Genomic DNA, 13,165 nt, shown 5'->3' on the forward strand with positions numbered 1-13,165 from the left:
GAAGTGGATTGACACAGGGGCAGCAGCAATGTACTCAAACATAATAACACTTGTGAGACTTGTGCAGGACTAGGCGGTGTTTTGTTCTGTTGTGCATAATCACTGTGAGTCAGAGCCAACTTAATGACACTTAACAACAACAAAACCTCTAGCTGAGCTTTCTCTCTTGCTGTTCTCTGAAGCATGCTGAGTGCGCCTTTCCTTTTTTCTATGCATGTAAATAAACCTGTTGCTAGGCAAAGGCAACATGGATTGTAGATCCCTAGTGTCTACCCCAACCCCCACTAAAATCCTAATGTTTCAGTGTCTGTCACTGTATAATGGATAAAGCAAATGCCTGCTCAGGACTTGTCAGCCAATCTGAAAGGACTCTGACAGCTCGTTAGACATTTAATTTAACACTAGGCTTTTAGACCTTAGAATTCAATACCCATGAGTTTCTGAACAGCTAATTAAATGATATGTAGCCATCTTCTCCTAATTCATATCTTGTAGTGATTATTTACATGGCTTCTACAGTTAAATTTAAAATTCTGTGTTTTCAAATGCTGTATAAGTTTTTTCTTTTGAAATTAATCAATTGATATTCCACAAAACATGAAAGTAGTAAACACTTTAAATTAGCTATAAAATATAGCATTTATTTCTGCTATAAATAAATATTAAAAAGTTAAAAATTTTTGATTTTGAAGAAAGAAACTATTTGACTTACCTGACAAAAATGTGTATATGTTTTCAGCAAGCCACTCTTTTTAATGTTTCTTTTGTTTGTCAGAGATATAAACTGAAGACATTAGTTTAATGATGATATACATCTTTAAAATATTTTACTGTGTATTGTAAAAGCTTTTCTTATATTCCACTGTGTATTACACATTGAAATAATAACTTTTCTGTGTAAACTGGCACTTCCAAATGAAATCTATTATGACTGGCAAACAAGAGCTGGCAATAACATCACTTACTTTCTTTTATTCAGATGCAATTAGCTAGTTTGTCAGTGATGAAGAACTACTTCTTTTGTTTCTTTTATACTAATATTCATATTTAAACTGATGCATATTTTTTCTCTTTGGTGAGCCATATTTTCTCTTTTGTTGTTTATTTAATATAATAAGAATTGCCAGTTTTTGAAATTATGGACTTAACAGCTTAGCCCACTTGTTTCCTTGGCAAATACAAAGACTCAATAGATAATCTTTGGAAATGTATGAAACACAAGCATTTTAGTTCTCAAGAAAATTTTGCTAGTTATGAGACATAAACACTGCTTTGTGTTTGCTTACAAATTATGTTCACCTTCATTTTCCTATGAACCTATGAGGCATATTCAAAATTTTTCTAAATAGAGTTCAATGAATTTTTGTTTGAATGATTGGAACCAAATCAGAAAAGTGCTCTAGGGTTTATAAAGTATTTGTGCTATAATCTGAACTTGAAATTTATGGTATATTGTGATGCAGGATAATGCACTGGACTGCAAGGTCAGTTTGAACCACAAGGACAACAGTTCAAACTCACCAGCTGCTCCTTGGAAACCCTAAATAGGTTTGCTATGAGTTGGAACTGACTCAAAAGCACTTAATAACACAACAACAAATGTTGCTTTAAGGCTATATAGAAAGGGGAAAAGAAAATGTAGGATTATGTTTTTATTCTTTCTACCATGCTCTGTTCCCTTTCTTCTTCAGTGTTCTAGAGCACTCAATATGATGTCTCTCGGAGGGACATAGTAAATTAAGGGCCTGATGTGCTCCCTCCCTGATTCTCTCATGATCTTGGTCTTGGTATTAGTTTAAGGAGCCTGGTTGCCATATCACTAAAAATTTGTTAAAAGGGAGAAAAAAAAATGCTTGCTTTCTTTTTACCCAGTACTGTTTCAGTTTTAATGATAGGTGCTATTATTTTATTTTATTTTTTCCCACAGTATCCTCTAAGCCCAGTGATTTTACCCAGACAGCTCTGGGACATCTTTGACCCTTTTCAGATTATCTCCTTTCACCACCCCATCTTGTTGGCAGCTCCCTAATACAGTAAACAGATGAGGATGCCAGTAAAGACAATTAGTAGGCTGTGGTCAAAAGTGACTGTGAAATAACAGAGATGGTCTCTCTGTCCCCATGGGCTATTCCACAAACACATACAAAATGCTTATTATGACCCATCGCTGCCAGTGTTATATGTTAAGGACTTCTGGTAGCATAGTGGTTACAAGTTGGATTGTTAATCTTAAAGTCAGCAGTTCAAAACTACCTGTTGTTCCATGGGAGAAATATAAGGCTTTCTGCTCCTATAAAAATTTACAGCCTCAGAAAACCTATGCAGGGCTGCTTGCTATGAGTCGGAACTAACTCCATAGCACACCATCAACATTATGTGCCAAGGGGACCTGGTGTGGCATTGAAGAATAATGTGCTGCAAGGTCAGTTTGAGCCTCAAGGTTGGTGGTTCAAACCCACCAGTCACTCTTTGCAAAACCTATAAAGGGTCGCTATGAGTCAGAACCAACTCAACAGCACCTAACAGCAATAATGTAATATTTTGTGCCAAAGACTGGGGATACGAAAATAGCAATACAGTAAGCTTTAGGATAAGTTTGGATTTTTTTAAAGAAGTTTCTTAGAGCTTGGAATTTTACTCTGGCTTAAATAATGAAATCCTGTGTATGTGTGTATTTCAATATTTAACAACGTAGAAAATAGTGCCTAAACTATCATTGTAAAGGCACTTCACTAAAGTCTAAATGCTATTTACTGCAAGGATGATGCTTCCTTTCATGCCTACTCATCCCTTTTTGTCTTTTGTATTCATTTAATCATTCATTCACTTACTTAAGAGAGACCATGCTATTTGCTAAATACTGGTGATGCAGAAATAAAAATAAAAATTCTTGTCCTCAAGTAGCTATCAGATTATTTGGAAAGAAAAAGTAGTAAGCACAGTTATCATGGTGCAAGTTATGAAAGCTATGCTAGAATTGCCTTCTTGAATCCCAAGAAAATGTTACCTGAAGATTTTAGAGGGATCTTTTTGTAAATGAAATTGCATGACTCGAATGTCACTGGGAAACAAGAAGTCATTCAGGCAATAAGAAAGAAAAGGGAAGAATAAATTTGGAAGCCTCACACTCCCTGATTTCAAAATTTGCTACGTGGTTACAGTGGTCAAAACAGCTTAGCACTGGTACAATGAAAGATACATACATCAATGGAACAGAATCAAGAATCCAGAAATTAATCCATCCACATACAGACAAATACAGATTTTTGACAAAGGGCCTGAGTATATTGCATTGGGAGGAGATTTCTCTTTAACAGATGGTGCTGGCAGAACTGGAAACTGATATGCAAAAGATTGAAACAAGACCTTTACCTCACACCATATACAAAAACCAACTCAGCAAGGAATAAATACCTAAATGTGAATCCCAGAATTATGAAGGCCATCAGTGAACAAATAGGGACAAATTTGAGGGCTCTAATACAGAGCACACACAAACTATTAAACATTGTCAAAATTGTATAAACAAAAGAAGAAAAAATAAAAATGAAAACTTATGTCCATCAAAAGATTTCAACAAGAGTAAAAACTGAGTCCACAGAATGGTAAAAAAAAACACACAAAAAAACTTTCACAATGATGCATCAGACGAGGCTAATTTCTAAAATATATAGGAAACTACAAAACCTCTACAAGAAAAAGACAAATAAATAACCCAATTTAAAAATGGGCACAGGACATGAACAGACACTTCACCAAGGGAGGTCTGGGCAGCCAACAAATATATGAAGAAATGTTCACGAGCACTAGCCATTAGCTAGATGCAAACCAAAACAACAATGAGATATCATCTCCCAGCAGCAATAACAGTAAAGTTCAAAAAGTAGAGGAAAATAAATGCTGGTGTGGATGTAGAGAGATTGGGATCATCCTACATTGCTGGGGGGATTGCAAAATGTCCCAACCACTCTAGAAAACAGTAAGGTACATCCACAGAAAGTTAGAAATAGAAATATCGTATGATCCAACCATCCCTCTACTTGGTATCTATCCACAAGAAATACAAGCCATAACAAGAGTATATATATGCTTACCAATATTTGTAGCAGCACTATTTACAATAGCAAAAAGATGAAGACAGCCTAAGTGCCCATCAATGGAAGAATGGATAAACACACTTTGGTATATCCACACAATGGAATATTATGTTAACTTGAAGAAGAAAAAGGAAGCTGCAAGCCACCACATAAGATGGATGAACCTTGAGGATATTATGCTGAGTGAAATTAGTCAGTCTCGAAAGGAAAAATACTGAATAAGATCATTATTGTAAAAGCTTAAGAAAAAATACCTACATTAAAAGGGAAAAATAATTCTTCGTTGGTTACCAGGGTGTAGGGGCCGTGGTGAGGGGAGGAAGGGGAAGGTGGAGCACAGATGAGAGAATAGACTCATAATAATTTGGGTGTTGGGGGAGCAATACACAAGAAGGGGTAGGAGAATGGAAGAACAAGGTGGATGGAAGAATATTTAGGCAGGTTTGCATGTGCTAAGTGTGTCAGAGGTAGTGATGTATGTTCCACCTTGGAACAACAGGGCTCTGGGATACAGGGATTGAGGCATGGCTTGAATGGGTAAAAGAGGGGAAATAATGTTAAGGTGCTTGGCTGTCTTTTGAATCTTGGTTTCACTTGCCTATATTGTAAACTAGATACTTTGGGGTCGGGGGAGAGAAAGGAATAGTCAGAAACATCATTATAGAAAGCTTGTAAGTCCATCTTCAGCCTATAAGTAATTGGAATACCTAAAATAAGGCTAGAACTTGCTTAATGAAGGAGGCTTTCTGTGGAGCTTTTGTATTGCATAAGACCTTAGGTGGAATCCTGATCCTCATCCAGAATATTCTGAGGTAGGAAATTTCCACTTGAAAAGATATGCGGACAAACCTGGAGCAGCTAGAGGAACAGAAGATACTTCTTGAAAGAAAGACCAGCAGGAAAAAATCAGAACAACAATGGCAGTCTGATTGACTACTACTAGAAGAACGAGCAAATTGTTCCTGGGGAGCCATCAAGGCAAGCAATCAAGTCCCCTCAGAGCAAACCCCCTTCCAAGACTGAAACTCAAAGGGAATACACAAGCAGGCATGTAATCTTGCTGATGACCACATTGGTCTACCGATAAGGAGAAGTGGGGGAAACAGCAATGAAGCTGTGAGCTAAGTCCGACCACCTTCAATAGACTCCTGTCAACCTGGATTGAGACCTGTTTGGCCAGAAGTATAGTGAGACCCGGGGACTCCTGAGTCCATGGACAGAGGCATAGCCACAGAGAACTAGAGCTGAGAGTGAAGCGTCCATCTGACATGAAGTGAGGGAACACGCATAAGAATGCCCATACTTGCAAACAGTACACATTTGACCTAGCTTCAATAACTGGATGATCAGAACTCAACTAGAGGAAGAAAGAAGAGGGGGAAAAATGTAGTCCACTACAATTTAATGAACTTGACCTATCCTAATGGATGTAGTAGCTTAAAAGAGGGGATGAATCTTACAGCAATGATCATTCTCACCCCTCCGTACACAGGTTTGACAGGGATGGACAGCTTAGCCATTAGGTACTCAAAATAGGGGAGCTACAAAGGCACAAAGTGATTAGATTAAATATTTCAAGAGTAAGCCTAGTTTCACAGGGTGCAGGGGCAGGTAGAGTCTCTACAGAGTGGTTTCTATTCTGTCTAGACGAGACTGGTGACAGGTAATGGGGATAAGACTCGTACAGTTCAATAGTGATTAATTGCTATCAGGACTGATTGTGAATATCACAATGTAAAGGTAGACATTTTGTAACAAAAGGAGGGGAGTGCTTGATCTTGCAGTCCAGGACCAGAGGACCCTGGGACCATCAAGGGAGAAGAGCAGAGTCCGGGATCCTAACCAGAGAAGCAGTGACACCAGAGATGGAGGCAGAGACAATGATGTGGAGAGATGGAGTGTCTGGGGTCTCTAGACTCAAAGAGGGGCTGTGGTGTGCTGGTGGATATATAACCATTCAAACAACCAAAAGGTTGTTTGAATGGTTATATATTCCTGAGGGAATGGAAGAAAATGCTATTGAATGATGATGCATGGAGGGGATTGTAATCATTGCAATGAAACGATATACAATAGGATGAATGTAAAGCTGCTATTCTCCCGTGTAAACTTTCACTCAATTCACAATACAACCTAAAAAAAAAAAAAAATTATGAGATTTAAATACTATGTTTAGTGCATGAAATATGGGGGTAATTTCAGTGTCCTTTTTATCGACATTCCCACCTCATGTCCTCTGCCCATAGTCTTCCCTCTGATGGTCATGTATACATGTCTCTATTATCACATTGCAATTATGGCTCATGCTATTCCCTCCTTATATCCTGCTTGCTAACATCTCCTCTACCCCTTAGTCCCAGTCTTTCTCTTTTCAAGCACAATTTTATTATCTTCATAAACTTATCAACATCTAAAACAATTTCAATTGGAAGCTATTTATTGTTCAACTTGACCTAAGTGCCATATTCTCTGACTTAATGATGGATGCAATGTCAGTCAATGCACTATTTTTTTTCTTTGTTATTAGGTTCCTTTGAATTGGTTCCAACTCACAGCAACCCTATGCACAACTGAATGAAACTGCCAGGTCATGTACTATCCTCACAATTGTTATATTTGAGCCTATTGTTGCTGTCACTCTGCTAATCATCTTGTTGGAGGTATTTCTCTTTTTCATTGACTCGCTATTTTAACAAGCATGATGTCCTTTTCCAGGGACTGGTTTCTTCAAAGTAAGAGAGATGAAGTCTCACCATCCTAATAATAACACCACATTCATTTGTAAATCCCTGCTTACTTCATATTATGATTCAATTCTACTGTATTTTGATGGAAACTAACAACTCTCATAAAATGTAGCAGCACTCACCTCTTTTTGACGGTACTTTATAGCCAATTTTAATCTTGCAAGATCATTTCCACTTTGTTCTTCTATCAAACTATTGTCATCTCGGTAATTAAGAATGATTTCCAGTTCTCTGGAACTTCTTGTCTGATCCAGAAGGTCCTTGGCAAATTGTTTGCACTGCTGTGACAGCTCCTCATACTCTGACTTGAATTCATTTTCGACCTTACTCAGTTCCTGCAACTCCCAACTTAACTGAAAGGCTGTTAGGAAAGGGTCTTCACTAGACAATGCGATGAGAGAAGGGCTGGCCAAGGCCTTGTAAATGTTGAGCCTGGAGCGCGAGTGGCGAAGACTATCCACATCTGAACTTGAGACACATTCAACACAGTTACAGCGGACCTCATGGGGCCGGGGCACTGACACTCCTTTCTGTACTAAAAGTTTTATTATCTCATAATTATTTGTATGGGCTGCCAGAATGATTGGTGTTATGTCTGGAGTGAATTCAGAGAACTGCTTGTCCAGGAGTATGGGAGGCACCTGGAAAAAAAGAAGACAGTAGAAACTATATTTAATCATTTGTTCAACTCTGTGAATTTCAAACAGCATCCTAATGCAATGCTGGGCAAGGGTCATATATCATTTGTAATTTTTTGCAGAAAAATATGGCCTTTTTATTTTTCAAAACACAAAAGAAAATCAGTGGGAAAATATTTTCTCCAATATATTGGCATATTTTTCCTTCTTTAGCGTGAATTATGATACTTTATCATATCTTTAACTAGGTGGATATGGAAACTCTTTCCTAAATAAAGTTTTTTTTGTTACTTCTAACCTATTTTTTAACTGACAATTCTTTGCTTTTATTTCCCAGAGATGTAGGTTTCCTACATAACCTAGACATATACTTAAAAATAAATGACAATTTTAAAGATAAACTTTTGCTCGGCTACAGAAAATTTCAACTCCTGAATCAGTTTTCCCATCCCCTGGGGTTTATATTCTGCATTTCTAACATAAATCCTAGTGTCTAAAGATGGTAGCATAAGATATAGGAGCTAGCTTTTTGCATATCTATCCCTGATATTTTTTCAAATGACAAGGGTTTTTCTACTGATAACATCTTTATTTTATTAGGTATTTCTTTTAGGTCCATTACAAGAATGGTAATAATGAAAACTATACTGGTGTTGTTGTCAAGTGCTGTCAAGTTAGCTCCAAATCAGAGCAATCTTGGTTCTGAGTAGACGTAGACACTGGTAAATTTGAATCATTAACCTTTTGGTTAGCAGTCCAGTGCTTATCTTATAGCACCACACCAGGACTCTGAAAACAATAATGTTGTTGTTAATTGCCATTGAGTCAGTTCCAACTAATAGTTACCCCATATAGGGTTTTCGAGGAGTGGATGGTGAGCTTGAACCACTGACCTCGCAGTTCAAACTGACCTTGTAGTCCAGCACATTAACTCACTGTACCACCACTATTTATTGAGCATCTGTTAAATGCATTAACCTTGACATTTTATTATTCATATCTTACTGATGTGATAACTTAGCAAGTGAAAAGCATTGATGTGAATTGAGGGACACCTCTCTGACACCCAAGGCAGTGCGTGTTGCTCTGTATACTACACGGTTTATTGTTTGGGGCTTACTTTTTCTTCTTGCTAGCAAGCCTCATAGAGGCATCAGTGAAAAACAAATGTTACACAGGTTAAATACACGTAGCTGATAAATGATACTACAACAAATCACAATAAGCTATGCTTCTGTTTGAGAATGAAGACACTTACAAAAGAATCAAAAAAAAAAAAAAATTAACCATATAGAGAACAATATTAATCATATGAAGCTTCTATTTATACTACTTTGTGAGTAAAGGTAAAATCTCCATATTTGAATGTTTTAAACTAACCAGATAATTTAGGATATGCATTTGCTTTATAAGCAGCACAATATAAAACTGAAAGGGATATAATGATATTTACAAAAACAAAAACAAAAATCTACTCATTTCAACCAATGTGGCACTGGCATAAGGGTACATACATATAGAACAATGGAACTAAACTGAGATTCCATAAATCATAAGTTTGTGGCCAGTTGATTTTCACCAAGGGTGTCAAGACATCACAATGGAGGTAAAAAATAATTTCTTCAACAAATAGTGCCGAGAAAACTCCATATTTTTATGGAAAATGATGTTGGACCCCTAACACTCATCATATGTATGTGTGTAAGTGTGTGCATGCATAAATAGTTCAAAATGAATCAATGGCCTAAATGTAAGGGCTAAAATCACACACACACACACACACACACACACACAACTTTAGAAGATTAATAGTGCATTTCTAAAATTTATAGGAAACTACACAAATGCTACAAGAAAAAGAAAAAACAACCCAATTTAAAAATGGACACAAAGGAATTTCTGGTTTGGAGGCAGGAGAAATGGAAACAATCAGGGAAGGATCCTTGGTGGAGGAGTGAAAAAAAAAAACAAAAAACAAACAGAAGGCCCTTTCCAGGACAGTTCCAGAGCCTTAGATCTAATATAAAGTAAGGGGAATCAATTTCAGGCACCCACTGGTGGTGGAGAAATCTGACTGTGGCAGAAAGAAGCTTCAATTTCTGAATCAATCCAAACACTACCTATGGCCCACAACCTGAGCAGAGATCAGATGGTGGGGACACAGCCAAGCTGATACAATGCAAAAGCTATGGAGCAACTTGTGGAAAAAGAGGTGTGACAGGTTTTTAATTTTCTTTCCACCTCTCCCTTGTCGCACACTTTCTGCCTAGCCTGTGCATTTTCAGGTGGGTGGGAGCATACTCCCAAAATGGTCTAACATTGTGCATACAGAGTACAATTTTCCCAAAGTACAAAGAGGAAATCCCAGAAAGCCCCAGCGGTTCCAGCTAATCCTTTGGCAGCTTCTTATGACTTCTGACTCTGGATTTAGCCCTATGATTGACTCTCCCACTTGGGTGGGGGCCTTACCTAACAAGAGACAGCAGGTATGGCCATACAGCCAAACTGTATTTGCACCTTGTAAAACTCCAACATAAAAAGAAAGAGCCAACACCAACTACTATATACCAGGACACAATCATTTTGAGAATTACACTGTGCAAACGCAGATACTTAACTGACCTTCAGAGATAAAAATTGTGAACAATCTTTCTTTCATTCATTTCTTAATATCTAGCTGCGCACCTCCACAGCTGTGACTAGAGGGGGGTGGGCTGAGCAAGTGGACAACCTCACTAATCGCTGGAGGTTTCTACTGTGCATGGACACTGACCGGCACAGCAAGCGCTACTGGACAGTCTGCTATGGTTTTGTTTTTCTTTTGGTGTGCTGGTTCTTTGTCTCTGCTTTTATATTGTCTCTGTTTTTTTTCCTTTTGGTCTCACTTATTTCCTGGGGGTGGGAGCTTTCTCTCCCTATGTTACCCAAGAAGAGACAGCAATTGTGGCCATATAGCCTAGCTACAAGCATTACCCATATTATCCCACCATCCAAACAGTAGCCAATACCAGCTGCTACACATTACACAGATAACAAGCATCTGCTATGACAGCTTGCAGCTGAGTAATGGGACGTGAACGGGGAAGCCTATCTCCAGATCAGGTCCACCAAGAGACACTCAGTAAGTTTAACAATACAGCAAGATGCATTCATGTAATCATTGAAAACACATCTACCTATTGAAAATGTCCAAGAAAAAACAACAAAAGATATTAGCACATGTCCAGAAAGAGAAGAGTAACTGAGACAAATGAGCTGGAGACAGACACGGACCTCCCATTAGAAGAACATTAGGCTTTGGATATTCCTGAGAAGGAATTGAGAAGAATGATGTGGAGATAAATCCAAATGCTTCTCAGAGAGGTGGAGGAAAATAAAGAAGTCAGGAAAGTGCTAAAGGAGCAATCAAACAAGATAGATATAACATTGGACACAATTCAAACCTTCAAAAAGAGGTCCAGATAATTAATAATAAAATATCAGAAATGGAAAATATACTGAAAGGGCAAAGGAGTAAAATTGAAGAGATGGAAGCCAGAACCAGCAAGCTGGAAGACAAATCTCTCAATACTGCTAAGATAGAAGAGCAAGTAGAAAAAAGGATTTAAAAAAAGCTGAAGAAAGTCTAAGATCCATGTTGGATAACATGAAGAGGAATAACTTAAGAATTATTGGCTTTCCAGAACAGGAAGAATGACAGAAGTCCACCGAGGAGATAGTTGAGGAGCTTCTGGAAAAAATTTCCCTAACATCATGAAGGATGAGAAGATAAGCATTCAAGAAGCTACATGAACCCCAGGAAGGACAGACCCCAGAAGAAAATCACCAAGTCATATAATAATCAAACTCTCCAAAATCAAAGACAAGGAGAAAATTCTAAAGCAGCCAGGGAAAAGAGAAGTATTATTTACAAAGACAAGCAAATCAGATTAAGTGCTGACCTCTCAGCAGAAACCATGCAGACAATAAGACAATGGGGAGACATATAAAAAAACCTACAACAAAACAAAAAACTGACAACCAAGAAGTGTCTACCCAGGAACAATGTCAATCAAATATGGTGGTGCAACCAAAACATTCCAGGATAAACAGGATAAATAGAAGCTGAAACTTTTTCAAAGCCAACACAGTGCTTCAAAATGTCCTAAATGAAATTCTTTGGACTGAAAACCAACAAGAACAGACAACAACCAGAGAGTTAAAGACCTGGCAACACCACATGGAACTCAGTCTACAGATAGCAGAGTACAGAACAAAACAAAATCACAACAACAAATTCGGAGGACCTGGGAGGTCAATCAATGATCAAAAAAATAACAATGTCAAAGAAGGGAAAAATATAGAAACAAAGATCCAGGTGGTGAGGAGATCAGGTAAATTTCAGGATACAATAGACTGTCTAAATGGAGGGAAAAATTAGCAGATTATAGGGTAACCTCAAAGAAAGTTAATACTTTACAATGCAACATGCAAATGAAGATCAAAGTTGTAATGGAAACATTACAACTAAGACGAAACGGACAAGAAAGAGCACAAAAACATGATGGAGACAGTCCAAGTGCCCATCAATGGAAATGGATAAACAAGCTTTGGAACATACATACAACGGAATATTATGCTACCTTGAAAAATAACAAGGAAGATGCAGCTCACCACATAACATGGATAAACCTTGAGGACATTATGTTGAGTGAAATTAGTCAGTCACAAAAGGAGAAATACTGCATAGGACCATTATTGTAAAAGCTTAAGAAAACCACTAAAAGGAAAAAAAAAAAAAAAACAGCAAAGAAATAAATTCTTCATTGGTTTCTAGGGTATAAAGGGTGACAAAAGGGAAGGGAGGGGAAGTCAGCATAGTTTGGGTGCTGGTTGTTGTTGTTGTTAAGTGCCATCGAGTCGGGTTCGACCCATAGCGACCCTGTACAGGGTTTCCGAGGGTGTAAATCTTTACGGGAGTAGAAAGCCTCATCTTTCTCCCGCGGAGCGGCTGGAAGTTTCGAACCGCTGACCTTAAGGTTCGCAGCCCGATTCGTAACCACTACGCTACCAGAGCTCCTTGGTGGTGGTGGGGGGGCGGAATATACAAGAAGGAGGAAAATGGAAGAACAAGGCAGATGGGAGAACATTTAAGCAGGTTTGCATGGGCAAAGTGGGACAGAGGTAATTAGTGATGTATGCTCAACTTTGGAACAACAGGTCTTTGGGATACAGGGATTGAGGCATGGTTTGAATGGGTAAAAAGGAGGAAATACTGTTAACATGCTTGACTATCTTATGAATCTTGGTTTCCCTTACCTACTATTGTAAAATAGACACTTGAGAAAGAGAGAAAGGAATAGCCCGAAACAGCACTATAGAAAGCTTGTTAGTACATCTCCAGCCTATAACTGATTGTTGCTGTTGTTGTTGTTAGGGGCCATCGAGTCAGTACCAACTCATAACAACACTATGCGCAGCAGAACGAAACACTGCCCAATCCTAGGCCAACCTGACTACTGTTACCATACTTGAGTCAATCGATGCTATCACTTGGTCAATCTATCTCGTTGGGAGTCTTCCTCTTTTTCTCTGACCCTCCACCTTACCAAACATGATACCCTTCTCCAGTGACTGGTCTCTACTGACAATATGTCTGAAGTATGAGAGACGAAGTTTGGCCATCATGGCCTCCAAGGAGCAC

General features: G+C 38.2%; 1 protein-coding gene across 8 annotated transcripts in view; it reads right to left on the reverse strand.

The window, feature by feature from the left end:
* Positions 1–13,165, reverse strand: part of TRPC4 (transient receptor potential cation channel, subfamily C, member 4) — a 448,068-nt gene that overhangs the window by 279,600 nt on the left and 155,303 nt on the right. For 7 of the 8 annotated variants that reach the window (XM_006837666.1, XM_006837664.1, XM_006837663.1 and 4 more), the window contains one exon: positions 6,967–7,485. The exons of the other annotated variant lie outside the window; for it this stretch is intronic. In XM_006837666.1, the coding sequence (XP_006837729.1) occupies positions 6,967–7,485 (519 nt within the window). The remainder of the gene's footprint in view (positions 1–6,966; positions 7,486–13,165) is intronic. 8 annotated transcript variants of the gene reach the window in all.

The sequence above is a fragment of the Chrysochloris asiatica genome, unplaced genomic scaffold (assembly GCF_000296735.1).
Source record: "Chrysochloris asiatica unplaced genomic scaffold, ChrAsi1.0 scaffold00022, whole genome shotgun sequence".
Taxonomy (NCBI): Eukaryota; Metazoa; Chordata; class Mammalia; order Afrosoricida; family Chrysochloridae; genus Chrysochloris; species Chrysochloris asiatica.